At 36.2% G+C, this 26,997-nt stretch overlaps 2 protein-coding genes across 10 annotated transcripts in view; one reads left to right on the top strand and one right to left on the bottom strand.

The window, feature by feature from the left end:
* Shawl (Shaw-like) overlaps positions 1-26,997 on the bottom strand; it is a 103,649-nt gene that overhangs the window by 74,867 nt on the left and 1,785 nt on the right. The window contains exon 1 of one of the 8 annotated variants that reach the window (XR_004304509.2): positions 10,462-10,835. The exons of the other annotated variants lie outside the window; for them this stretch is intronic. The gene's annotated coding sequence lies outside the window, so the exon portion shown is untranslated. Of the gene's footprint in view, positions 1-10,461; positions 10,836-26,997 lie in introns of those variants that run through there. 8 annotated transcript variants of the gene reach the window in all.
* Positions 12,255-26,495, top strand: Mco1 (Multicopper oxidase 1). 2 transcript variants are annotated; one of them, XM_015169664.3, is made up of 6 exons: positions 12,255-12,636; positions 17,929-18,270; positions 21,177-21,355; positions 22,063-23,185; positions 24,200-25,269; positions 25,342-26,495. In XM_015169664.3, exons 2-6 carry the CDS (start codon positions 18,090-18,092, stop codon positions 25,753-25,755), a joined length of 2,967 nt encoding a protein of 988 aa, XP_015025150.2. In that variant the 5' UTR covers positions 12,255-12,636; positions 17,929-18,089; the 3' UTR covers positions 25,756-26,495. The 2 variants fall into 2 exon arrangements, with proteins under 2 accessions (XP_015025150.2, XP_002057875.2); XM_002057839.4 differs by having other exon boundaries at positions 17,941-18,270.

The following is a 26,997-nucleotide window of genomic DNA, read 5'->3' on the forward strand; positions in this document are numbered from 1 at the left end:
TAATAAAGAAGCTTAGAGCTTATGAAGGACTTTTCAATGGTTGGCTTATTATAATAGAGAACACTTTAACAGTGAATGTTTTAACATTTGATATAGTTTACGAGCTTAGAAAGTACTATTTTCTAAGTATAAAGATCTACACAGATTATTTCTTGATAAGATCTCATCCCGCTCAAGTAAACATTTTATTGCTATTATAGGGAAAAAGTTAAGTTCGATTTCCTATTAATCAACAAACTAAATTTTTATATTATATAAAATTAAAAATAGTTTACCAAAGGGCACGAAATGTGTAATCAATAGCTAAACTTTCGAAAATCCATAGGAAAGTATGCGAATGACCACGAGAGGGTCAGCAAGGGATAAAGTGGGCAAGGGAGTGAGAGAAAATAGATCTATGGTGCAGGAGGGAAGGAGGATAGAATAAAACTCCTAGCTTCACCCCGTCAATTGAAAAAAAATTGGCTCAGTATGGGGTCAAGATCTTGATGAAAACCGTAAAACCAAGAGAATTCATTTAAGAAAATTGCACAGTGGTTCAGAATAAGTAAAAAAAAAAAAGGAAGCTTCTATCAAAAGCTTTCCACTCACGCACAATACACACAAACACACATACGTATATACAAATTTATATACCGGCAGGAATATATCACGTCGTTGAGGCATTTTTATGGCCAGCAGTCGAATGGGCATCGTTGCCACTTGCAGGGCATTTAACGATGATATTTTATTTTCTTTCTTATTTTTTTTTTTTTATTTCCTACCACTTTGCATGGTATGCAAATTTTTTACTTGGCCGCACTTTTGCGCATTCTGGTATTAGCATTGAGGCCAAATTTAGGCACCAGGCCATGTGCTCGCTGTCAAAATAACAAAATGCTGGTTAAGTGCGGTGAGCTGACGACAAAGTCTGTGGAAAGGTCCATTCAGTTGAAGGTTAATCAACTGGCAAGGACTGAAGGACTCACCGTCCATATATCTGACTAGTCAGACTATGTGAATATATTATTATGCGAGTGAGTGCCAGTGACAGTGCGAGTAGGAGTACAAGGACATGTTAACGAGTGCAGGCAGCTGAAGCTGGCACAGCTTCAAGTGCGTCATCAATCTCTGCTTCGTCGGAAATTTTCATTCATCGACTGCGAAGAGTCAGAGGGCGGTGAAAGCGGTCGGACAGGATAGGAGTAGGGCGTGTTTGAGTGCTTTTGATTCGCGCTTTGTCTTAGCCGCATTGTGCGCCGTCTGCTGTTGGCACTTTTGGCCTCAACTTCCAGTCAATCAACAGCTCGTTGATGCTTTCATGGATTGCCACTTTAAGGACTGAACAATTTTCACTTCAACATTCGGTTAAAACCATTGCACATTCCTGTTCACATATAAATCCCAATAGATTGATAGGTATATAAAAGATATTGAACATTGTGGGCAATACCTGTTAATCAATATGGGATGAGAGTTCCAAATTTTAAAAAACCCTTTCTTAATAAGAAAAGTACTCGATTAAGTATACATTTAATATACAATCAGAATATGTGGATATCGCAGATTTAATAACAACTCTAACAACACATCATATCAAATTTATTGAATACAATTCCTTTTAATCAATTCTAAAATTGGAAGTTAGCTACGCTAACTGATGTGTCTGTCTGTGTCTTCGGTAGCAATTCGCAAAACAATGCAACTAGCTGGATGCCTGGCTAAAAGTTCGGCATTGCGCAAACTAAAAACATGGTACAACAAGTTAAGAAAACAAGACAAAAAAAAAAAAAACAAGGGAAATAAACTAATGCGAAAAGCGCAAAAGTGGAAAGGGCACTGGCAACTGATCAAACAGAACAGACATAAATATACAAGTTTGCATCTCGCATTGTTTGGCTACCAAATTAAAGACAAAATCAATGCCAGGAAGTTTGTCTGTGTATTTGCTTGTGTCAGTAAGCCATGGCTGCAAGCAGCGCAACAAGGTCAAAACGCCATTGTCCACAGCAGAGACATGGCCATAAAACCAAAGCCAATCAGTTTATCAGTCGATATCAGACGACAGCAAAGAAAATTGATTATGCGAACAACTGCAACAAACTGATTTGCCTGCAGTCAAGGGCAAACAAATTGGCAGCATGTTATATAAGCTTGATTCATCTGATCTGTGATGTGTCAATTTATTTTGAGCATTATATGAGTTAACCTGATTTATTTATCCTTTGTACAACACAAATTGTGCACGGATAGAAGTTGCTTGGATTCAAATTCATTATTACACCTAATTCTCTTTTACACGAATTACTTTTACACGAATTTCATGCGAGATTCATGATGGCTTTGGTGACTTTTCTGTTTTTAAGTCTTTAATTTATGTAACATCAAATCTTTTGCATAATACTTGAAACATTTCCAGGCACTTTAACAAAACATACCTAAGCGCAAAGTATTAAGTATACGTAGAACGCTTTTTTGATTAAAACAAAAGTTCTCTATATTTTAAAATGATAACGAGAATAACAATTATAATAATAAAACTTGGTTTTCAAAACTATTTTCTAGAAAGAATTCCAAATTGAATGAGTATTATCTTATAATGCTGGCTAAAGTTTTCTACATATACTAAGTAATATAATAAGATAAAAATAAATGTAATACAAAAATTAATATCATTCGCATAATCAATAGTCTTTGTATTACAAGAGTTTACTAAAAGAACTTGTTAAGTTTGAGATTAATTAAATTTCCTTTTTTATATATAAATTATGTGCATTATTTATATGGGTAGTCTATTAATTTCGACTAGCAAAATCTATATAATTTTTTTGGCATAAATGAAACACAAATCTATCTTTATCCAATTTTATTTAAATACTTATGGATGGTACTAAGAAGATGGCCCCCAAATAGCTTTAATAAAAAGGCATAAAAAGAAATAAATAATCTTTTGCACTGAATTAAAATCTCGAGAGTAAATCATTTCTCCCATGATAATAGCCAGAAATCCATAATTTATTTCCTCGCCTCTGCAATGCCCCGCATAATCGCAAAGATATGCGTTGAGTACATCAGCGTGGCAATGCCAACTCAGCAAATGCCACGCCCCATAAAAAGAATAAAAAATCTAATTATGAATACAGCACAAAACAAAAAAAAAAGACAAGACAGCGCATTAGAAATCATTGTACGTTGCCAAATGAGATTATGTATATAGGTATTTATAAGCACTTTGCTATGTAGGTTTTTTCTTTTGATTATCGCTTGGCAGATGTTGCAACTTTATGGCTGGGCGTGGCCATTTGTTGGGCATAAAATTAGGAGCTCAAGAAATTGAATTGTATTTATGCGATTTATCATATTATTTTATTCCGGCCGGGGGTTCATATAAAATATGTTACATATATTCATAAATAACTTAAACGAATATTAAAATAACAGCTTCTGATAAAGAATATTTATTTGAAGTAAGTAATTTGTATTTATTTTTGTATTCCTTATAAAAGTCTGTTTGTAATTTGATTGAAAAAGTGAAAGTTAAAAAGTATATAATATAATATAATATAAAATAATGAAAATAATATCTTAAGCTTAGGTTAACGTAGAGAAATCGAACCGAAACTATTTTTAGAATTAAATTTGCATGTTATACAAAAATAATGCCAGCTTTTTGAAATATTTTCTTTAACATTTTTTTAATAATGCTAAGAACAATTAAAACACCATAATGAAATTAAATTAAATTTTATGAATTTATAAACACAAACCTAATTCAATTAGGTCGACTCGTATATATGGTAGACCTTGTTTTTTAACTGTCAGTTCGCTTATGCAATAATGGGTTGTTAACAGGCACTTCGATATTAACTGCTAGTTAAATCCCATAAAGAAATCCCACAAAGCGTAGTTTAATGCACATCGCTGTTAGCCTATGGTTAAACATGTTCATAAACTTGTAAAACCTAATGTACCCGGCATTTATTTTGCATAAAGTTACAATATAAAATGCACATAAAAGTGATGTAAGCAAATTTACAAAAATAGCATGAATGCTTCACCAGGTAAACATTTGCATTCCCCTACCGAAACTAAACAAACATTTTGTGGCAATGGGCGTGGTTTGGTTATCGTAAAACCTTTGCTTTATGGCCATGAAATGTTTGTCTGGTTTTGCTAACTTAAAAGCAAACATATTTGCTTTTAATTAAAACCCCCTGTGAAGCTGACTAAATGGCTTTGCCTGTTTTCGACACGAAATCAAATTGCAAATACATATATTTTGATTGCAGTTCGTAAATGAAATGAAATTAGATATTTTCCGATATGCACAGCCCGACCTAGAAGCGATATTAGTATTTGTCTTCAACATCGTCGCAATAAACATCAAGATATATATAAGAATAAGGCTACCTTATGTAACTTGTAAAATTTGAGTAGAGATAAAACCTGTTGTAGATACAATCTATTTATTAAAAATCCAAGTGAATGCCAAATGAGCGTCAAGAAACGTTAAACCTTCTAAAACTGCATCTTTAACTCCATCAAATTGAATTATGTCATTTAAATTTGCAAACATTGTAAGGGTTAAAGGCTTGAAAAAGACGCAGTCCTCAAGCCAAATATGAAATATGATATATTTGGGATATCTAAGAACTGGGCAGAAGTAAGTTCACCCTAGCAAAACATTCTTTTATGCTTTATTTTTCGTATGCATATATATATTCTATTATATGTCATAAGTGCTTGCCTTTGCAGATGGAAATGAAAAGAAAATAGTTTCTTAGACCTCCTGCCAATGCCAAAAAGCAAATACATTCATGCGCACCCCTCTTTGCCGTCCTCATAGTTCAAATAACTTTTTTCTTGACAAACGTTGAAAAAATTTTTATATTTTTACGACACATAGAGGGCGGGGGCAGAAGCCGGAGCAGGCGGGGCCAGTGAGTAAAGCAATTTCTGATTTATGTTGCACATCTAAAAGAGAGACTGCAGAAAAGTAAGCACTAAACATATGTATATATGAATATAGCAGTTAAATGTTTTCATGGCCCCACTCACAGTTCAAGCGATTGTCAAAAGTTTTACATACTGCTGTGAAATATGGCTGTGATAGATAGTTGTAGAAATATATGATGATAAGCCTGTGGCATGTCATAACTGTCAATGAATTGAGAGAAATGACAGATTGATGTTGGTTTAAGCTCTGGGCTAGACGCGATTGAAGAAAACGCTTTGTTAAATGCAAATAAATTCAGAAGGAAATTTATATTTTCACAGAAAGCATAGAAACGTTAATTTACAATTGCAACGAACTTTACCAAAAGGATAAAAGTGTAAATGTTAAGAGTAGCACCTGTCAACAAGTTAACATATATTTCTTTTCAGAAGTTAAGGTTTTTTTCGATATATATTTATCTTTAAAAATGTTACCATATGATTCTTAAGAAGATAAATAATACAAGGCAAATTAAGTTTTTGTCAAATAACGTTCTATTTCTCAGTAAGTTATGCAAGCAGCTTTAACATATATTTCAATATTTTGAAAAAATTAAAAAGCAACAACTTTATACTATTTTTGGGATGCTTGCATTTATAACAAACTGGTAAATACCCAACCATCGAATTAAAATTGATTGCATTTCGATGCTTGTTTATCGAATTCTTCGAAACAAACAATGTCTTTTGGAATTTTGATAATAGACTAAGGAACTTGCGATAAGTTGAAACTGAACAGCAGTCAGTTTTGGACAAAATAACTTCATAATGTCCTCAAGCACATGCAAAAGTTAATTATGTAGCACAAAGTTCTTATCAATGTGACAATAAACAGTCATCGGTATGAAGTCATCAGAATAATTATCAATCAACGAGACTGAGATATGAACACAATCAGTCAGAGAGGATAACAGTTTCTAGACAATAATATACTCTATAACAGAATATATATATATATACATTTTTTTTTTAATTTACTTACTATCCCAATCAGAATCCTTGTTGCCTGGCTTATTTAGGCAATTCATTTAAATAGGAGAGCAAATATTAGAGCTTCTATTATAATAATAGATTAACCTAACATCAGCTACTTTGACTTTATGCTAAATAACTGAACTATCCGAACTAAAAAATATAAAGCACGTAAATTTAAAACAAAGGAACATTATAAGCTCAAAGCAGAACAACAATGTCAGTGATATGTATCAAAATATAAAAAATATATGACTAAACCAATTTATTAAACTTAATTAAGCTAAGTCAAACGATGCAGTTTGTGTGTAAGAACGAAAGAATTGCACTTTGCCTGATAAATTAATAATACTCTTAAGACTAAAGGGTATAAATATATGAACATATGGAGAATATTTATAAGTTGCCGCCCGTGGGCATGTGGGACGCTGACGTCAGGGGAACTGTATGAGCGGCAGGCATGCAGCTTGTTTAATTAAATTTGCAAAGTATTTTTCTTGCAGTTAATTCTGTCAACAGCATTGCACTATGACGGCGACGATGAGAATGTGGACGAAAATGAGGATGAGGATGCTGGATAAGTTGCAGCAGCAACAGCCAGGACATGCCCATAAGCGCAGTTTCCGCTTGGTACCTGGCCGCCGGCGCCGGAAAGTAGGCTACACGGCAGTCAGTAGGTCACAGAGGCCTGAGAGCAGCGGCTACTGTCAATGAGTTTGCCCGAAGCCTGAGAAGTCAGCGGAACGGAACGCAGAACGCACAGACCCGCATCCGCATCCGCAGCACTTGCAACACCCACGAGAATGCGTGGACTAGTCGAGCCTGTTGCCCTAGGCAGCGTTCTCTGCGCTGTTCGTTATGTTTTTTTTTTTAAATCCTTGAGTTTTCTTGGAATTTTTGTAATTTCGGTGCTGCTGTTAACCGTTCACCTATTATGCCAAAATGTTTATTAAATATTTTGTTTTATGCTAGCGAAAAGTTGCCTTGCCAACAACTTTCCAGACAACTTTATTAATGCGGGGCTTCGAATTTGACATGTAATGGAAGGCACTCGAATATGCGTGGGGCGCGAGCTTAAATATTTTTGAAAATATATCTCTTTTTCCTGACTGAGTTGATTGATTGGTAATCAACTCACTGTCATAGGTGCAGCATTTTACCGAGTACCCCACGAGAATTGAGTAAGCATTTAAGCTGGGTTTTTAAAAAGGTTACAACCAGCAGCGGAAAACTGGTTAAAAGTTGTATAAAATCAATCATTAATCAATAAATACGTTTTTGACCCTTTTTGTTAAATGAAAAAATATTTCCTGCCTGCAAAAATTAATGAGTACGTATTTTATCTATATTAAAAAACATTCAAAGCGGAGCTTTTCTATTTAATGATTTAATGTATGGTGCTTGCAATATATTAATAATAATAATTATAATAATAATAATCATAATTTATTGCAAGACTCATTCGCCTAGTGTCAAACATCAATGTTAGATTAAGGTGAAGGTTAAATACTGTTATTTTAGGTTAGATTAAGTAAGGTTAATTGCGAGGTTTTATGACGTTTGTGAGTTTAGAGAGGCCTTAAGATGAGTTGAAGTTTAAATGCGTGATTTATGATTTGCTCAAGTTATGTTAGATTGGGTTATGTGAGTGTAGTCAAGAGTGTGTGAGGATATGTGCGGTCAGTTAAAGAAACCTTCAGGTAAAGATAGACTCTACCGATCTTAAGTAAGTAATTTAAGGTTTTCTCAATAAGATTAAGTTAGCCTCAGTACTGAGAGCCTTAAGGATTTTATATGCTCCATTCGGATTTGATATCAAACAATAACAGACGCAGTAAATCAGAAACATACAAATTGTTCTTTTGCCAGCTTTAAATGAGTAGTTTGAAAGTTTTCGGAGTCGTAGTCCCCTCAGCCGGTATACAATTATTAAGAACTATCAGGCCATATGTGTTTAGTGTCTGCTGCATTCTGAATGTGCGTTGTGTCTTTATTAAAATTGCTTCGCTTAAATGATGTTTGCAATGATGCGAACAATATAATTTTACTATTATTGCTAGTCATTTTGGAATTATCAGATTAAATATTCATATTGCGCATACGCCTCGTTGCACCAGAGACGACGCATTCGCAATTTTGATTACCAATTCCAAGCGACAGCAAATTCGTTTTTATTTTTTTTTTCCTTTTTTAAATTACACGCCACAACGAGCGCTGACTACCAAAGCAAATTACAGACACAGTTGAACTTTAGTTGCAGCACAAGTGAACCATATTAGAGACATGCTACCCCTAACCACACACACACACACACACACACATACGAGCTATACGTCTGGGGTTTTTGTAGGGTCGTAAACCTCAGGACGTGCACAATTGTAGTTTATGCTTTAATTCCTGTTGGCCAACATTGGCGCCAAAGTTGTGTGCGTGTTTTATGGCCACGGCAGATCTGTGGCAACAGACTGAGCCTTAATTACATTGGCCGTTTCAATCAGTCGCATTCCCAGACTCTCTCTATCTATATATATGACTGCAAAAGTGCAGCGGTGCCGTCAAGTGTCTGGGCTTCCTGGCATCCTTGAGATACACAGTCGTAACTCAATTACAGGATAACAGCGCAAAACGGATTTCGGAACGGCTTCGAATCGCGCACGTGTCACCCATAAAAAATTTGATAAATGCATAAGGACTTGTCTACTACGACTACTACACTCGTCTTGAGGGTCCTTTGCAGTTGGCACTCTTGACTATGTTGTGTTTATGTCACGGTGCCGCATAAAAAGTGACAAAAGTTGACAACACCGAAAAGTTTTTTGTGTCTCCCACTGGGTCGAGCGAAATGAATGGTTTTAGGCAAGTCCCCAGCCAATCTAAGGACCCATAAATTAAACCTTTTTTGCCCCCCACCAGCCAAACCAAGCACAAAGCTACACAAAAATGTATCAACGCATTAAAAACAAACTAACAACTAAGTTGTTTTTTTTTTTTTTTTTTGTTATCAAACTAATAAAAAACATTTGGTAAACAATAAAAAGCGAAATATAAATACGCTCTCCAAACTTTAAAAAGTTTCTCATCAAACCTCAGTTGATCCCGACTAAAGTATTAAAAACAAGAAACAAATGTAGAAAACTTATAAAGAAAACGGATTCGAGCACCTAAAGCTACATTTATGACTTCAACATTATGAAAAGTAATTGCTCGAAAATAAATCCAAGTCTTACATATTTTATAGGTAACCCATAAAAACACATATGTTTAAATCGCTGGGCATGTTAATTTAAATATTAATAACTATGAAAGATATTTTCATTGGGACGTAGATAATATATTCATACCTAGTTATTACTCTCCCATATGATGACAATTGTTTTTACTAATTAAACTAAAAATATTTGGATTATTTCTTTTATCGATAAGTTTCAATTAATTGTCGTTTAATCTTGATTTCCCTTCGTTTTTACTTTGCGCCTTAATATTGTATGTGAACAGAATATATGATAATTTTCAGGCAGACTGAGCTATTGTCCCTTTCTTAAAATTACATAAAATAATTGAAAGATAAATGTCAATACGAAGCTCGAGTGCCACTTTGCAAATTGAGTACAGCTGCCTGGCAATTATTTTGTTTTATATTTCAATAAATATTTATTGCATGAAAATCCCAAGCTTAGCGTTTCTTTGCACTGAAAAATGCACAATTTATTTAAATATTTGTACGATGTGCGTTTAAATCAACACATAAATTAAATGCATATCGAAAAATAGTTGAATTTTCCTTTATACTGTTAGGATTGTTGTTTTTATGTGAGTTTTAAATGTATTAAATTGCAAACATTTTTTAGAGCAAAAAGTCGAATCAATTCATGATATTTGTCTTTTTAGCTAAATATGAAAATAAATAAACTCTATTTTTTTGCCATGCTATTGGGAAACTCTTAATATGCAAATGCAACAAATTAAAATGTTTTTTTCCAACATAATTAATTAATTTAATGTTAAATAAAAAATTAAGAGATTTACCGAACCAATGTTCAATGATGTTAGAAAAGAAGCTCCCGAGGCATTGTTGAAGCTACTTTAAATTTAAGATTTTCGAGAACTATCTTTATTTTCTATTCTTAATATTTAAAGCAAAAATGTTGAGTTTGGCTCAAATTGATCCACTTTAGCAAACATATGAATCATTGATATCCCTAAGCCCCATTTCGAAACGTTCGAGCCGTGTATTATCTCTGTCGGAACCAATTGAAAGTTACATTTCTCGACTTCGGCTACAAAGGGCATCGCAAGCCCCATATACATTGAGACTGACATGGGGGGGGGGACTATCTGCCGTTGGGCTGATTTAGTTTATAGCTCCCTGGACAGCATACACAACGGGAAACCAAAAGAAAAGCGTATGAAACACAGTTAGGCGTATTAAAGTTTGCCCGAAAACCAAAGACAGCCCACAAAATGAAGTAACAAAGTTGGCCAAACAGAGGCTAGAGATAAGACTGGTTAGGTTACCTCGTCCTGTGGGAGATGCTTTAATCCTTCAAGCAAAACTTGCGGCTGGCAGTATATGAAATCCTTTTGCGTGAAGCACTTGTAAGTGTTTCGTAAATAATTTGTTTAACACACTTTACACACACACACACACACACACACAATCGCACACACACTGTCGCTCGACAGACTGTCTTCCAGTAATCCCAGCCACTTTGGGACATGCACGTGTTCCGCGCACTACGCACTCCGAGACACTCGCTGGCTTATTAACACTCTTCAACTATTGCCCACTTGGTGGCCCTCGCCAGTAATTGTGGCCAGCGCGAAGCGTTCTTTTGCTGGGCTCTCAAGTGCCGAGTTGTTCCTGCCGCACGCACGTCTAAATACGAACTGAACGGTGAACGCAGCCTGCCAAAAGGACATGCCATCAACTATATCAACGCTGCTGGCGCTGGCTCAGTCGCTGCTCTCGTCGCAATACTTCAATTGACTTACGGGATGCTGCAACTTCAGGCTGCTGAAACAGCGAGAGAGACAGAGAGAGAGAGAGCGCGCGCGCGAGAGAGTGAAAGCTTCCTCCTCTCTCTCTGTGGTGAATAAAGCTAAACTCCACACTGAGCAATTTTAAAAGTAAGTCAACATGAGATTGAGTATTGAAATCTGCATTGATAATTTAAAAAAAACTGCAAATTATCCAGAAAATCATCGAAACGTTATTAAATAAATGTTAAAAATGCAGCTAAACTCACATCGGGATGCTTTTGAATCTAGTGTATCCTGATTTGTGTCATAATATTTGAGATATATTTAAAAAAAAAAAAAATTAAATATCTTCTTAATTAATCTAGATAATTATGATTTAAAAAGCTGGCGCGCTGACATACAAAGATGATATATATAGATGTTTTTATCAATTAATTATGAGCATTTGAAATATTTAAATTTGCATTAATTAAAATTGTGGTCAGTCGCATATTGCCCCGCTTGCAAAAAATTAAAAAGGGCAAAAAATAAATCAAAATAATTTTAAACATTGTCCAAAATGCCAACTCCTATACTGTAAAATGACGACCTTATTACAGATTTTGTAAATTACGCTTACGGCAAAGGCAATTTAAAAAAAAAAAAAAAAAAACTCATCAGATTGTAGCAAAAGAATTGAATGTATGAGTGTTGAAAAACATGTACAAATATGTAAATAAGGTAGTTCTGCAAACATAGCGAGCACTTTACATACAGCTGTAAAAGCAAACCAATCAAAAACAACAGCACAAAAAGTTACACATTGTGATATGCAGGCTGGTTTTATTAGTAATGCGACAACTTTTAATAAATGCGGACAGACGGAATAGACATCAGACGCAGCAGTGGCAATAGAAGCAACACACGGTCTGACGACAAAATATGCGAATCCAATCAAATATGATGCCTGGAACGGAAGCGGCGGCGGTTTCTTACAGCGTTTTTAACATGCGGCCAATCAGCGTAGATAAACAGAGCTCTGTTAAGCATTAACATTGCTCGCCGGCCAATGTCAACAGTTGTGGTGGCAAAACAAGTGCATGTAATTAAAGCAACAGACCGGTAAAACGAAGCACCGACGCTCTCTTGCTCGTTCGCTCTCTCGCCCAGCTGACGATCGTGGGCAAAACGAGCGTGTGTCGTAACTTGAACTGTTATCAGCAGAGACGGCGACGGCGACGGCGACTGAGGCAGTGTGAGCGCTTGACGGTGGCAATAAAAAAAGGCTAAAACAATTTGAGTTTTAGCGCGTTTTGGAATCTTCAAAAAAGCCTTTGTTGCATTCAAATTGAGTTAGTTGCGATTTTAACGGCGACCCGCGCGCATTCATCGCGGTCACATAAAGTTGGCAGTGAAGTACATTCAGCTCCATCCTTTGCTGTATGCCAGTCAGTGCTTGTCAAACTGTACAGCCATAATTATAACAAAGAGCAGCTTATATAAAACCGTTCATTGCCATTGCTCTAATCTAGTGCAATAAAACTGTTGTCGTCTACGCTTAACGAATGTTACGAGATCTAATTGTTGTTATTATAATTATTTCCCTTTTGACGTGATAAGTAAAAGTTTTACAATTTCGGCAAGCCAACCGAGTCCAGAGAGCACATGCATACCATATTTGTCTGTGACTCGTAAACATTATATACACCATGGACGCACTTAAAAGAACAAGTAAGCAAATTCCCAGATGAGTGTAACAGACTGGCAGATGCCCTGTACAAAACTGTAGATCAGTCAGAATTATTTATCATATTGTCAGTGGATTTTTGACATGCGTCACTGCGCTTCTAAAATCCTATAAACATCATTTATGCTTTTATTATCTTATTGTTATTATAAAAAATGAAATGAACCTGAATATCAAAAGAACAGCTGCTGTAGTTGTATTTCACGTTTAAAGACAATAGATAAAAAGAATTCATTTCATCATTCATTAAGGTCATTTCATCAGTGCCACTTAAAAGTCTGATTTAAATACAATTACTTTTAAGAATAAAGAAACTTCTTAGCTTTATATTTCCAAAATTCATAAATTATTAAATAAATAAAATATGCTAAGATTTCAGATCGAATTGCCCCTATAATAAATAAATAATAGGAGCATAAATAGAATATGAAATGAATAAATCGAAATATTATTTAAATTCGACTCTCGGAAACTCCAGATAACATTAGTTAAATATCCATATGAACTATATGAAACTACAAGTTTTTTATTCGATATAAAACAAACCTAAGCTGAATTGTCTAATGGAAAAATTTCAAAAGAACATTCGACTTATTTATTTGAATCACAGGTAAATAGCTTCGAATAATTTGTTGATAAAGCTTTTAATATCGAAATATCAATTTGAATAAACATAAAAGAATTGAGCTACGCCAAAAACTGGTAACAAATTGTTAAGCTGCCTGCAGGTTGGCACGTAACTTGGCTTACAATTAATAACCAGTAGTCAAGGCCTTCAACATAATGTTAAAGTTCGAGTCATTTTTTTTTATTTTTGTTTTGCTCTTGAATTTCCATTGATTGCCGCTAACAATCACAAAGTGTCTTAAGAGGTGGTTCCTCTTCATTCTTTATGTTGAATGTGGCTAAAAACCGGATTTGCGGAACGGTGTTTCCCCTCAACATGGACCAAATGAACCAGGCTCTTAATTGGGCAATGAAAGACACGGATTTCCCAAGAATATACAAGCGGAACTTCAAGTTATAACACCACAAATATGCTAACTAAAGGTCGACCAGCTAATACCCTGCAAACAGTCCAAATAAGCTGAGATACGTTTAAGACAATGCAATTGCCATACTTTATTGGTAGAAGAGAGTCCACTCAACTATTTACTCTGCAAAGTTCGTCCTCAGTTTATATAATTAAATATTAAAACTTCACAAGGACCTTTCCTTTTAAATAATTAATATGCAAGTCAATATTAAAGAGCTTCTTGGGGCATAGAATGCGTGCGCTTGGGGATTTCCCCGTCAATCGACCCGCTACTAAAAATAACCAACTTCAGTATGCATTTACACACATGAATATAAATATATATATATATATATATCGCATTTTACACAGCGTTAAGCAGCTTAAAATCTTCCACTCTCCGCTCTGTGTGTATCACATTTATTTCTCAACCTAGCTCAACAAAACTCGCAGCAGGCCAATAAAAAAATGCGGCCAGCTGACGGATCTGAATAATTGAAATGCCGCATTGTACAAATTAACGAGCCAAAAATAGATACAAAAAAAAAAAGAATACAAACATAAACAAATCATCAATAAATCAAAAATTTAAACCTGCACTGAACACAATAAGCACATAATTACACATCAACAAATACAAATGAATGTGAAATTTAAAGATGCTGACAAATTGTGTTATGCAAGTTTGTTCGATTTAATATATGATCCGGGAAATGAGGTAGCTTCATAGCTCTACAATTTGCCTAACTTTTGTCATTATGCCAAGAAGAAATTGTTATTGCCGAAGCTCAAATACTCTTACTCTCAACTCATTGTGTGTGCTATTTGATTTATTTGACTTTAAATTGACTTGAACTGTAAGTCCGGGTTCGAAACCTTGACTAGTGTGTAGCATGTTGTTAGGTACTTTCCAGAGGCCATTATTATTGACCAGTACAAAATAATATTGCAAGAAAATGTTATAAATCTTTGCCTATGTTTGAATTTTTATTCCCTTAGCAATAGAATACATGATATGGGAATCAAGGCTGCAAATAGCTTCAAGCCAGAAATGCCAATTTATTTTCCACAAACTGAACAATTTTTTAAAATAATACTCAACTTCAAATCAAACTGATATGTCTTTAAATCTTTGATTGAAAAAAGGCCGTAATAATGAGCATTAGAAATAATATTCATGTTGTCTGATCCTAAAGTCAATAATAATTATTTAACATGAGGATTGGATTTGATGGATTGTTTAAGTATTTCATTCGACAAGGTTTTTTTTTAACTTTTAAAATTTTTGTTATATATTTTGTGAAATATTAACTTACTCAAGCTTAAATTGAGCATAACTGTGAATTGATCATTTTCGCCTGTCCGTTCGCTCATATCAAATTAAATATATCATAACAAATTGTTTGAGTTTATCCAATTATTATATGCCATATAATTTAATTCAACAACTGGCAAATAGCGCAGATTAATGCTTAACTGCTTTTTTAGCCATGTGTGTGAATAAGCCAGGATTTAAGTGTATCTGTAGCACAAGAATTTGACTTAATACGATTCTGCCTGTCAAGCAAGCACAGTCATAAACAGAGTTTTTCCATTTTCCCCGTATTTGGTAGATTATTCATAATCTTGACCTGCGTCATTAGTTTAAATAGCAGGGAATTCACGTGTGCGGTCAGCCGAAACATCATCCAGATAGTATGCATATAGACGATCTGCCTTGGCAGATGTTTTATAGTGGAACGCATATGTGATTTCCAAAATGTTAGCACGAGCGCATCAAAAGGTGTGAATTACAGGTAATGCCCATATTGGTCATATTCTCATTTTATAGTGTGATTTTTGTTTTGTTAATTTCGTTAGGCATTTAATTGAAGACAATGTTCGAGAAGTCACCCACAACTCAGCCAACGTGACTTTTGGAGTATTCATTCGTAGCTTAAACTCAAAATCAACATGTTAATCAAAATGATTACCTGTCACTTCAATAAACAATTGAAGGCGCTTAATTAAGCATTTAGTCACGGCTGAAAGGAAAAATCACAAACAGTTCACAGAGCTGCACAGAGATAATCAAGTCAATTGCTCATTAAATGCAGGCACTTTAAATACCCTGCACATATGAAAACCAACAACAGGGTATTTGAATGTTAATCGACAAAACAAGAAACGTATTCAAAATAATCACGAATATAGAAAATAGCTAGATTCAGCTACGTCAGTAATGTAAATATAATGTAAAGTATTCCAAAGTATTGCAAAAACTGATGCGGGGTATCTGCCATACATAACATTATTTTCAAATTTGTTCTCCTTGAATTACAAATATTGTTCAACTCTTTGATGACTGTGCTTCAACACCTCATGCCGCTCAGAAAGTTCTAGTTCCGGGTATGAAGAGCATTAAATCGTACATTGATTAATTACTAGCCGACTAGCAATAGGCCACAGCTGGGCTTTACACTAGTTTACTTTTGTATAGTATCGAGGCAAAAAATGCAATGAGGCTGGCTTGCAAAATTCCAGTGTCAAAAGGTGAAATACTTAAATCAAAATCAGACAGTGAACATATAATTTGAATGACTATACGGCTGAATTAATATTTAATTACCGTCAATTAGTTTAATCTTAACAATCAGTCAACTAGAAACTTTGATTTTGGAATTTCAGCAAACAAATTCAGATATAGTAGAGACTGTTCTACTTAGAACAAATTTGCATCTCAATTTTGTGCATTGTTTAACATCAAAAATTATTCATATTAATTTGAATTATTTTACAATCAACCGACTAGAACCGGATAAATTTGCATTTCAATAAAATTATTATTTAAAGAGAAATTATGGAAATCTCTTAAAGTTTTGCTGAATAAATGAGTCGAAGCGAAGGCCAGTGTTGTAAGGTTTCATAAATATGTTCATAATATACACATATACTAAGTGTATTTGTGTTTTTGGCCTAAATGAAGTGCCACTTAAATTCCAATTAACGGAAGTGCTTAGTAGCCAGCCTAAGGCATTAATCTTTACGTCGCTTTAAGTGTTGCCAACTAAATAGGTGCCAGCCTCTCCAAAGAAGAAGAAGAAGGAAGGAGGAAATTCCTTATCCAATTCGTATGTTTACGTTGTTGTTCACTTTTCTTTTTATATTTTGTATTTCATCCGCTTTCCTTTTCATAATTTATGCGCTGTTTTCTTGATATGCTTTGTGGGCTCAGAGAAAAGCTTGGGCATCATCTAGTGGGCAACGTTTGGTCCACCAACAGTTGCCAGTTGCCAGTTGCCATTTGCAGCTCCATCTCCGGAGCTGGGCTGGGTCTTATAACCGCACATAGATGTACGTGACGGTTGCCATGTGAGCGTGTGTTTGTGTATGTTTTTGAAGAACAGAGTGCTAATTAATTAAATTTGTACGTGCATTGCGTGTGGGCCAAGCAGACTTGCCGGCTTGTTGGCCATGTGCTGATAGAGCCTACAATTGCCTAGCATCTAGCTGGGCCAACTGGGCATATGGGCTCATATACATATACACGCATTAACTGGCAACCGTAAATCATACTTAAATACACATACAATATATTGTCTGTTCGGGTCTGATGATGCCCAACTCTGTCAATAATAAATATTTGGCCACATGTGTTGAATCGCGTGCATCTTGACAAAGCCAAAAAAAAAAATAAAATAATGATTGGCATTCGCTTCAAAATCGCTTCAAGGCCAAATTAAGTGTAGAATTAATATATAAAAGAAATACTAGGTTATTTTTGTGTTTAGTTTTAATCACATATCAATCTGTGATGCGCCGAACCTTAAATACCCTACAATATAAAAAACTGCAGAAATTTCTCATGGCATCTAAACTTTAGAATTTTCAATACAAACAATCAAAAATTATATATAGTTTTAATAAATATATATGAAAACTTTTGTGTTAACTTGTAGAAATAATAGAAATCTATTAAAATGATTTGCATATAAGAATAACACCTGGATTTGAGGCAATTAAAACACAAGCGAGAAATGTAAATAACGAATGGCAACAATATTTTAACAGACTGTTAAAAACAAAAAACAAAATGTTATTCCATGTAATAAAACATAAAAACATTTTCATCGTTTATTGCAGGTAGTTAAAAACAATTATCATATTATTCAAGTACATAATTAAAAAATTATGTACAATAAAAATTCTAGGAAAACTTGTAGATTATTTATCGACTATAATTACACACAGGTTTACCAATACTAATTGCTAACATTTTTAGTTTGATTTGCAGCCAATTGGAATTCAAACGGCAAGAAAACAACAATAGCTGCCAAGATACAATTTCCGCAAAGCATTTTTTTAAGTAAACGATAAACAACGGCAACAACAAAAACAAAAACAACCGCAAGTGAAATAAACGTAAATTATAATTATGCCAAAATGAGCGCCGTAGCAACAACAAAAACAACGGAAAGACAACATAATTTTATGAACAGCTATTACAGCCGGCGAAACAGCATGCGCGTCTTAACAGCGCAACTGCTGTTAGTCATTGGCCTTCTGCTGTTTGAATGCTCGGTGAGCGAAGCCAGCGATTTGAGAGCTGTTAATGGGTCTAGAGGTAAGTTGTAGATCACTTCTGTATATTAACATACTGTAAATCTGTTTAGTATGGGTAGTGCAACTGACGATTATTATATGCTAGCGTAACAGGAGACGAACAGCAAGAGATTTAACAGCGATACTGTTGCTAAGCCAGGGTCTACCGCAGTTAGAGCTGTTAAATTAACAGTGCATTGAAAACTGTAAGGCTGCTAACAGTTTAGTTAATAATTATTGTAGGTATAGGTGAAATATTAACTTCAACAAACTAAAATATGCAATAATAAATATTCAGAGATAAAAACAATGCAATAAGCAGTTAGCGGCTTGCTTGTAAGTGTAGTAACAATTAAAATTACACTCAGCTGACGAGACAACGATCTGTTGCTGCTAAAATGCTGTTCACATTTCATCAGTGACTTCCAAACTGTAAAAGAAGCAATAGTTTTTAGCAGAAATGCTCAATTAACAACTTAAATACAAGCCAAACACACAAACGTTAGGCGTGTGAAAAAAGCCCACAAACAATTAACAGTTTTCAGCTGCTGCTGCTGATGCTGACCTTGGCCAATATTGACGGTCTTAGCATAAATGTAAATTGCAAACAATGCAAATAATGATTGGCACCGTCTTGTTCGATCGCATGCGAATTTGCGTAAGTACCTACATACTTACATATCAAATACGAAGTGCTAAAGCAATCATAATAATGGCCATAACGAGCCCATGAATGTGTTAACATGTGCAGTCAATAAAATCGCCGTTTGTGGCCGACGGACAAACAGCACGGGCTCACCGAGTAAGTGTTGTAAAACTCGTATTTATGTGCATGCATATGTGCACTTAATTTATATGCCAAACATTTGCTAATATTGTCCGTTAATGTATGCATATATATATATTTTTTTTTATATATTTCTTATTATAGCTTCTCTTAAAGTACATTAAGAGATAAGCCCAAAAGCAACAGAAAATAAATTAAAGCGGAGCATTTAAATTACACTAAATAATAATTATTTTAAAATATTGCTGCATAAAAATACTGTTGACTGACTGGAAGACGCCCTGTATCATCATTGCCCTGTTCTATCAGCAGCAGATTTTGCTACTAACTCCAGATTTGCAAGACTTTGTTCTCAGCCCGAAGCTGTAACCAGTTGAGAATTCTAAGCAACGAAAAGCAACAATTGTATTTCAACATGACCTGTTAAACATACAAAGTAAACTAATATCAAATTTAAGGTCTTATTCTAAAGGAACATTCAGTCTATACGCCTTGAGTGTAAATATCCACTTCTGTTTGCTATAAACATATTCGTAGCCAATTTTTATTGATAAAAATCCATAAAAAAAAAAAACTCCATAAAATGCAAGACACTCTGACAAACAGTTTTGCTTTACAATACCTGAAGAGTCTTAAGTCTTGCAAGCAGGTACGTGCTTATCAAATTGCGAATCATTAAATCCTGATATCATGTGCGCGCTCGTAAACTTAATGATGTTTTAATGTGTAAATATTTTTATAGCATTGCAGGTTGCGAAATTGATTTTCCAATTAAAAGATTGCCTTTGGCCAGCACACTAAACTTTCAAATACACTTTAGTTAAGCTTTGGAAAAAAAAAGAAAATCGAACTTGGTTTGTGGCATTCGCAGGGAATCGCAGAGTCAGTCTTTTGGCTTGTGATTTTTTGTAAGCAATTATCGTATTTGTTGTTGCGTTATTTGGTTAAAGTAAGTCGTTTTTATAGCAAGGCTTTATTGGCCCAGCTGCGGCTTCTTTGTTGAAACTACTTTTCCAGACAGATAAACAACAAAAAGCGAAAATTCGTAATTGGAAAATTTCTTAATTCTTAGGCTAACCAATTTTATATATCCCATAACCGTTGAATCAGCTAAAATGGCATGATTAAGTTGTAAAAATAAACAAAGTTAAAGATTTGAAAAATAACTATTTTGGGAATATCGTGTACTCTATAGCCCATTGGATTATTCAGCTATTTTTTGAATTTTTTAGATTTTTATTTTTCGTTTTAGTTTTTCAGAAAATTATAATAACACCTACATAAGAAGCTCCTGGCCTATAAACTAACTCTTTTTATGTAACTACTCTTTGTAGCTTTTTACAGGGTATTTTCAAATCAAGCAAAGTGCACAAAAACATTATTTGTGATACAGTTAAACAAATTTAAAACTGCGACTCGGTTCAAGCACCTTAACAAATAATTAGCACGCATATTTGTTAAGTAACATGTAATAAACTAAGCACATGCCAAATCTCATATGCAGTATATAAAGTATATTCAAATAAATTGAGCTTTAAACAACAAAAATTTACGCGCGTGATTCGAACAACAAAAAGTGAGCAAAAACAACAAAAAACAACAAAAAAGTTTTGTTGCTTAGCTTTTATTTGCCTTGTTTTGTTTGTCTTTCTGTGCGCTCTGTTTTATTAAACATTTATTATCGTAAGTTAATCAAATAAACAATTCATGAAGAACACGTGCACAGTCAGCTATTCAGTTGGGCAGACAAAAAGCTCATTGCTATGCGTAGCTGCGTGAAGTTGGCTGCGCTTTTGCTATCTAGTTCAGTTGAAGAACGGAATTAATAGATCTCCCAAAAATGTTCAATTAAAGTAATTTTATCCTGATTTCAATCAATTTGATAGTAAATATTTTAATTAGATTCATTTAAAAATATCCCAGAATGTCATACTTTGACTAAGTATGCCTAAAATTTAAAATATAAACACAATTTTTAATCTATGCATTTTATGTCTCTTTTGATTAACTTGTTTTTATATATGTCCACTTTTGAGGCATTCGGAGGAAACTTTACTAATTATTCTTAAAGTCAACAAATTGCCAAGCATGTTTTAATTCTGGCACTAATTAAAATTTCCCCATCTCATTTTCAATTGCAGCTAGCACATACTGTTTGTACCAGGAGCAAAATAGTACCCATCAGAAAGAGCAGGGTGCTGTCTGGTTTGATGCACAGGACAATTGCTTGGTTTACACGTGCGCCGCAGGAGTCGGCAATGAGCCACAGGCACACATAGTCGTCACCCAGATTGATTGCAATGAGTTTTACTGTGATGTGGTTGGTATTTAATTAATTTTCAGTTATGATTTATGATCTCAGCAAGCAAATGCAATAGCCAAGTGTCAGAGGGTGCTTAGAATTGTTATATGGGAAATATTATTTGTATGGCATTCAGATCAAATATCAACAGCGCGTTTTGACACTTAAAAATAATTTGTAAGTTAAACTTAACTAAATTTTAAAGGGTCAGCGAATGTTTATTAACCTAATTATTGGTTTAAAGTTGTAAATACTTATTTTGCAGGAGAACTAATATTTAAAGTTTGCTTAGGTTTGATTGAATTGCAAATAAGTTAGTTTGACTGCCTAAAATTTCGACTGTGATCGGCAGATCAGCTTAGAAGCACTGCACATTACAGTTTGAGAGCCACTTGATGTAAATGTTAACTTTGACAGGAAGAAGATAAGATCTGAAGATGAATAACTAACTGCCTGTAACATCTACTTGTAGGGATGCAAATAGTAAAATATGTTAGACAGAAATTTGAAGTTAATGTCAAATTTATTCTAAGAAATAAATGCAGTTAGCAATAAATCTGACTACAAGATTAGCTTACAGTTACAGGATCGATGTTTTATACTGAAGAGAATGTTAGCTTTGACTAGATTTCCACAAGAATGTCGTTGACTAACACCTGAGCTAATGGGGCATATAAGCATTATATTTATATTCGGGTACTATCTAAGATGATTATAAATTGCAGGGCACCGAGCTGCGAAAAACTTCGGGTAGCTGTTGCGGGGAATGCGTGCGCACCCACTGCCAGCACAACAATACCCTGTATGCGGTGGGCGAGTCCTGGCACAACGATGCCGACTGTACGTTACTCGAATGCGTTCGCCGGGACAATGGCGAAATTGCAATTAATAGCTACCAGCGCAGCTGTCCGCCAATCGACCCAAGCTGCCCGCCGGAGCGTATCTATAGGAATAGCTGTTGTTTCGTTTGTCGGCCGTTGGCATCGCCGCGCATCGAGCAGCTGGCTGATATTGAGCAGACGCAAGATATGTGGACAGCCGAATGGTATCGCCAGCATCCATGCGTGCGCGATTGCCAGGTGGATGCTGCGCCAATGACGTGCCACTATACATTTGTCGTCGAATGGTATCAGACGTTCTCGAAGGCCTGCTTTGACTGCCCGCTGAATCTGACAGACTGCTCGCGGCCGCACTGCATCATGGGCGATGGACTGGAGCGCAGCATAACCGTTGTCAATCGCATGATGCCCGGGCCAGCGATTGAGGTATGCGAGGGCGATCAAATTGTGGTCGATGTGAAGAACAATCTGCTGGGCGAGAGCACCACCATACACTGGCATGGACTGCATCAGAAGAAAACGCCCTATATGGATGGAGTGCCGCACATAACCCAGTGTCCCATTTCGCCGCATGCCACCTTCCGCTACAGTTTTCCGGCGGACAACCCGGGCACACATTTCTGGCACTCACACACGGGCATGCAGCGCGGCGATGGTGTCTTCGGATCGCTTATTATACGCCGCCCCAAGAATTCGGAGCCACATGGCGGCCTTTACGATTTTGATCTCAGCGAGCATGTGCTGGTCGTCCAGGATTGGATACACGATACGGGTGCCAGCATCTTTGCCTATCACCATCATTCACGCGGCGACAATAAGCCCCACAATATTCTCATCAATGGGCGTGGTCGTTATTACAATCGCATTTGGGCGGACATGAAGAGACAGCATCGCATGGCAGCAGAGGCGGCTCCCACGGCAGCCCCAGCCGAAGCACCCAAAATGACCAAGCTAACTCCAACGAACTTAAACTTAACGGCAGCATCGAGCAGGGATCCTGTGCAGCCAGGTAAGCGAATCTGTGTTTAATTTCCAACTTCCAACCTTGCAACTCTTTGGCATGTGTCCAAGAAAGCTTTAAATTAGTCCTTAAATGAAGTTCGTCCTTTTCTCCTAAGTAATCTATCTGCCAAACTTTGTGACTCAAGCTCCCAGCTCGGCCACTATTCCTGATGCGGGATGCTAATCTTAGTCCGAGAACTGTTCACCCTTAAGCAGGTTTAAATTATGTTTTTGACAACAAAAAAAAACTGGTTGATTAGACTGCTGCCGTTTTGTTTCTACTTTAGCCGATTATCGATTGTTCCATGACGGATACACCACAAATTCATATATCCTTTGCAATGCCACATAAATTAGTTTGATCCCTCTTAACGGACACATCTTTATCCGGACATTCTTATCTCAAGCCGCACTGTTTGTATGCAAAACCTTTAAATCAGGCAATCCTCTTGAGTGTACACAAGTTGCCCAATAGTGGCCGGTCATAGTAGACAATTATCTGACTGTTTTTAAATCTCGAAGACATCTGCGTGCCGATTGTCGGGCTATCAGCTTTAAACTTTGTTGTGTCCGACACTCGGAATATAATTATCGGAAATAAACGGGAACTAGGAGCACCTACATCAAAAATTTCAAGTTTCTAGCTCTTATAGGTTCTGAGATCCTTGCGTTCATTCATACGGACGGACGGACAGACGGACAGATACCATTATATCCATTTTTAAGGGGTACAGGGTATAAAAATGCATATAAAAACCAACGGACAGACAAGCCAATATGCTCTTTTTACCTTGTAAACGGAGCATACAATTCTTTATGCTTATATTTTTCAAATATATTTGTCTTAACCTTATTTGGACGCTGCAAAGGACGAATTGATCTCAGCCAGAATTTCCTTAATTTGAGCTCTGATAGCGCGTAAGCTAACATTGCGAGTCTTTTAAATATTTGTCAATTGTTCTGCTTAAGCTTAGCTAAACTCTTTCACTTCTTTCATTCCAAATCAATAAAATCAAAATAGCATCCAAAAGCCCTTCAGCGGCACCAACGCCACCAAGTCTGGTCAAATTGCTGTCGAATGAAGCGCGACAGAGCAACAGCAGCAAAGCAAACGGCAGCGGGTCGTTGCCCGATCCGGTTGTCCATTCGCGTCAGCGGCGCGGCAATCTGCAAGAGATACCATTGGAGCAGATACCGCATCAGGTATATCATGTGCGAAGGGGCTTTCGGTATCGCTTTCGCATCGTTAACGCCGAGTATCTGAACTGCCCGATTGAGGTATCTGTGGATAATCACACGCTGACTGCCATCAACTCGGATGGCTATGATATTGAGGCCATGGAAGTGGGCTCCATTGTAACGTATTCGGGAGAACGTTTTGACTTTGTGCTGAATGCCAATCAGGAGGTGGGCAACTATTGGTTGCGTCTCAAGGGTCTCATGGACTGCAGCGAGAGATTCACTTCAGCCTTTCAGGTGGCCATACTAAGGTATGAAGGCGCTGTCGAAAATGAGCCCAGCGCTGAGCTGGGCTATGCACACAATGCCACGGGCATTCAGCTGAATGTAATGAATCGTGGTCCCGGCTATACGGATACCAAGACGGTGGCCGAGATGAGGGCATTGCCCATATACGACAAGGTCTCCGGCATTGATGATGATACACTGAAGCCAGAGGCGGACTATAAGTTTTATGTGTACTACGATTTCTATCGCAAGGATAATCCGGAATTCCATCACAGCGACTACTACGGCATGGACACGAATGTGACCAAGGAGAATATATTGTATACGCCACAGCTGAATCACATTTCACTCAAGTTTCCCGCGGTGGCACTGCTGCCACAACGCCATCAGCTGACCGACGAGCTCTTCTGCAATGAGACAACACTCGCCCAACAAGGCATCGATTGTCGTGAGCAGTTCTGCAAGTGCCATCATGTGCTGCAGGTGCCATTGAATGCTGTCGTGGAGCTGATCATTGTGGACGAGGGCTTCACTTTCTATGCCAATCATCCGTTTCATTTGCATGGCAATGCGTTCCGTGTCGTTGGACTGGAGCGTCTGGGCGAGAATGTGACCATCGAAATGGTAAGTGGACTTGGAGAAGAGAACTCTTAAATCTTCCTTGATACTATCGAAATTCGTTTAATCCCCGTGCAGATCAAGCAGCTGGATCAGTTTAAGTTGCTCAAGCGCAACTTGATCAATCCTCCTGTCAAAGACACGGTCACAGTGCCCGATGGAGGTTATACGATCATACGCTTTGAGGCCTACAATCCGGGCTATTGGCTCTTCCACTGTCACATCGAATTCCATGCTGAAATCGGCATGGCCCTGGTTATAAAAGTGGGTGACGACGATAAAATGGTACCGGTGCCGCGCAATTTTCCCACCTGTGGTGATTATGTGCCCGATTCCCGCACGAATCTGGAAACATCGCCCCCAATTGACATACCTGGCAGCCCAACGACCTCAGCGCCACCCACGAGAGACACATCAACCAGAAACCTGGCAACGGGTTTGCCATTTATTATCCTCATGTTAACAATGCTACAGTTGGTGAGCATGCGTTGAGCGCAGAGCCTAAAACCCAATGCAATCATGACACTTGTCCAGTTTTAAGTCAACTCTAATCACAATTTTCCGCTTAGGTTGTGTACGACATTTTCCCATAACTAAAGCCCTTTCATTAGGGCTTGCTGTTAACTTTAATGATCACTTTAACATTGTCTTGAATTCAATAGGTTAATATATCTGCCTGTTAAAATATAACATTCAGTTTAACAACATGTTCGTGTTAAGTGTGGCTTGCACTTTGTGCAGGGCTGCTGTTAAATCAGGAAATCGCTTTAATTCAGCAAACACATTTATCTGCCTGTTAAAAGTGTCACATAAGTGTTAGTTAACGCGCTATTTCAGTGTTGCCAGCTTGCAAAAAGGATTGCAATAAGTTAAGTGGCGTTGCCACAATTAAAAAAAAGTTTGTATCACTTCAAAAAGATTTAACCTTTTCCTAACCTATATAAAGTTTGATAGATATATGAAAATATTATTTTTACTACCTTTATTCGATTCAGTAGGAATGGCTTTTCATATTCTCGGAGTATTTTCCAACCCCAGTATTCGTTTAATATGAAACTAGTAAAATACTCATATGCATGCCCCACACAATTAGATTAAGTCAATTTTATTATCTTGAACGAAATCATGATTTTCTGTGGCTCAAAATTTAGCTAGTTTCATTTTATCAACATCTGTGATTGTCTAAAACGTTTCAGTAGCATTTAAGCGTATAAGAAAACGTTCAGCTTATGTAAATAAATTATGAAATTATTTAATTAACTTAATTTAAATCTTTATTTAATATATATAACTAACGGGTATGCTCCGGTCTGCGCCGTGGCTGAAAAACATATTCATTATGTTTTTATTAAGAGCTTTGAAAATAAGTTTAAAGCAAATCGGACAACTCTTAAAACTTCGCCCAACAAATCTTTGAATCGCAATTCTATTCTAATATCTTTGACCCCCATTTCGACAAAGGAGGAATAAATTTTCCAAGAAAAAACTTTCTTGAATAAATATTTTTATTTTTAGACAAATAACGAAAATTTGTCGTTCTTGGAATAGAAAAAAATAATACCAATAAATCTAAACGAAAATTCAATAAATCCCACTCGAAAATGATCCAAAAAGTAGAAAATTTATAAAATTTCAACCTGTTATAAATAGAAGCCTTTTTCCTTAAGCCCCAATAAAAAAAACGTTGGAAAACTTTCGAAAGTTTCGGAATCATGCGACTTCCCGTCCAAGTTC

The sequence above is a fragment of the Drosophila virilis genome, chromosome 4 (genome assembly GCF_030788295.1).
Source record: "Drosophila virilis strain 15010-1051.87 chromosome 4, Dvir_AGI_RSII-ME, whole genome shotgun sequence".
In the NCBI taxonomy this organism is placed as follows: domain Eukaryota; kingdom Metazoa; phylum Arthropoda; class Insecta; order Diptera; family Drosophilidae; genus Drosophila; species Drosophila virilis.

Excerpts from the sequence above, each read along its gene's own strand:
- Mco1 (XM_015169664.3), top strand. The coding sequence starts at position 18,090 with ATGAGCGCCGTAGCAACAACAAAAACAACGGAAAGACAACATAATTTT. Across the intron at positions 18,271-21,176 it reads AGCTGTTAATGGGTCTAGAG|CTAGCACATACTGTTTGTAC; the intron begins GTAAGTTGTAGA and ends TTTCAATTGCAG. Across the intron at positions 21,356-22,062 it reads ATGAGTTTTACTGTGATGTG|GGCACCGAGCTGCGAAAAAC; the intron begins GTTGGTATTTAA and ends TATAAATTGCAG.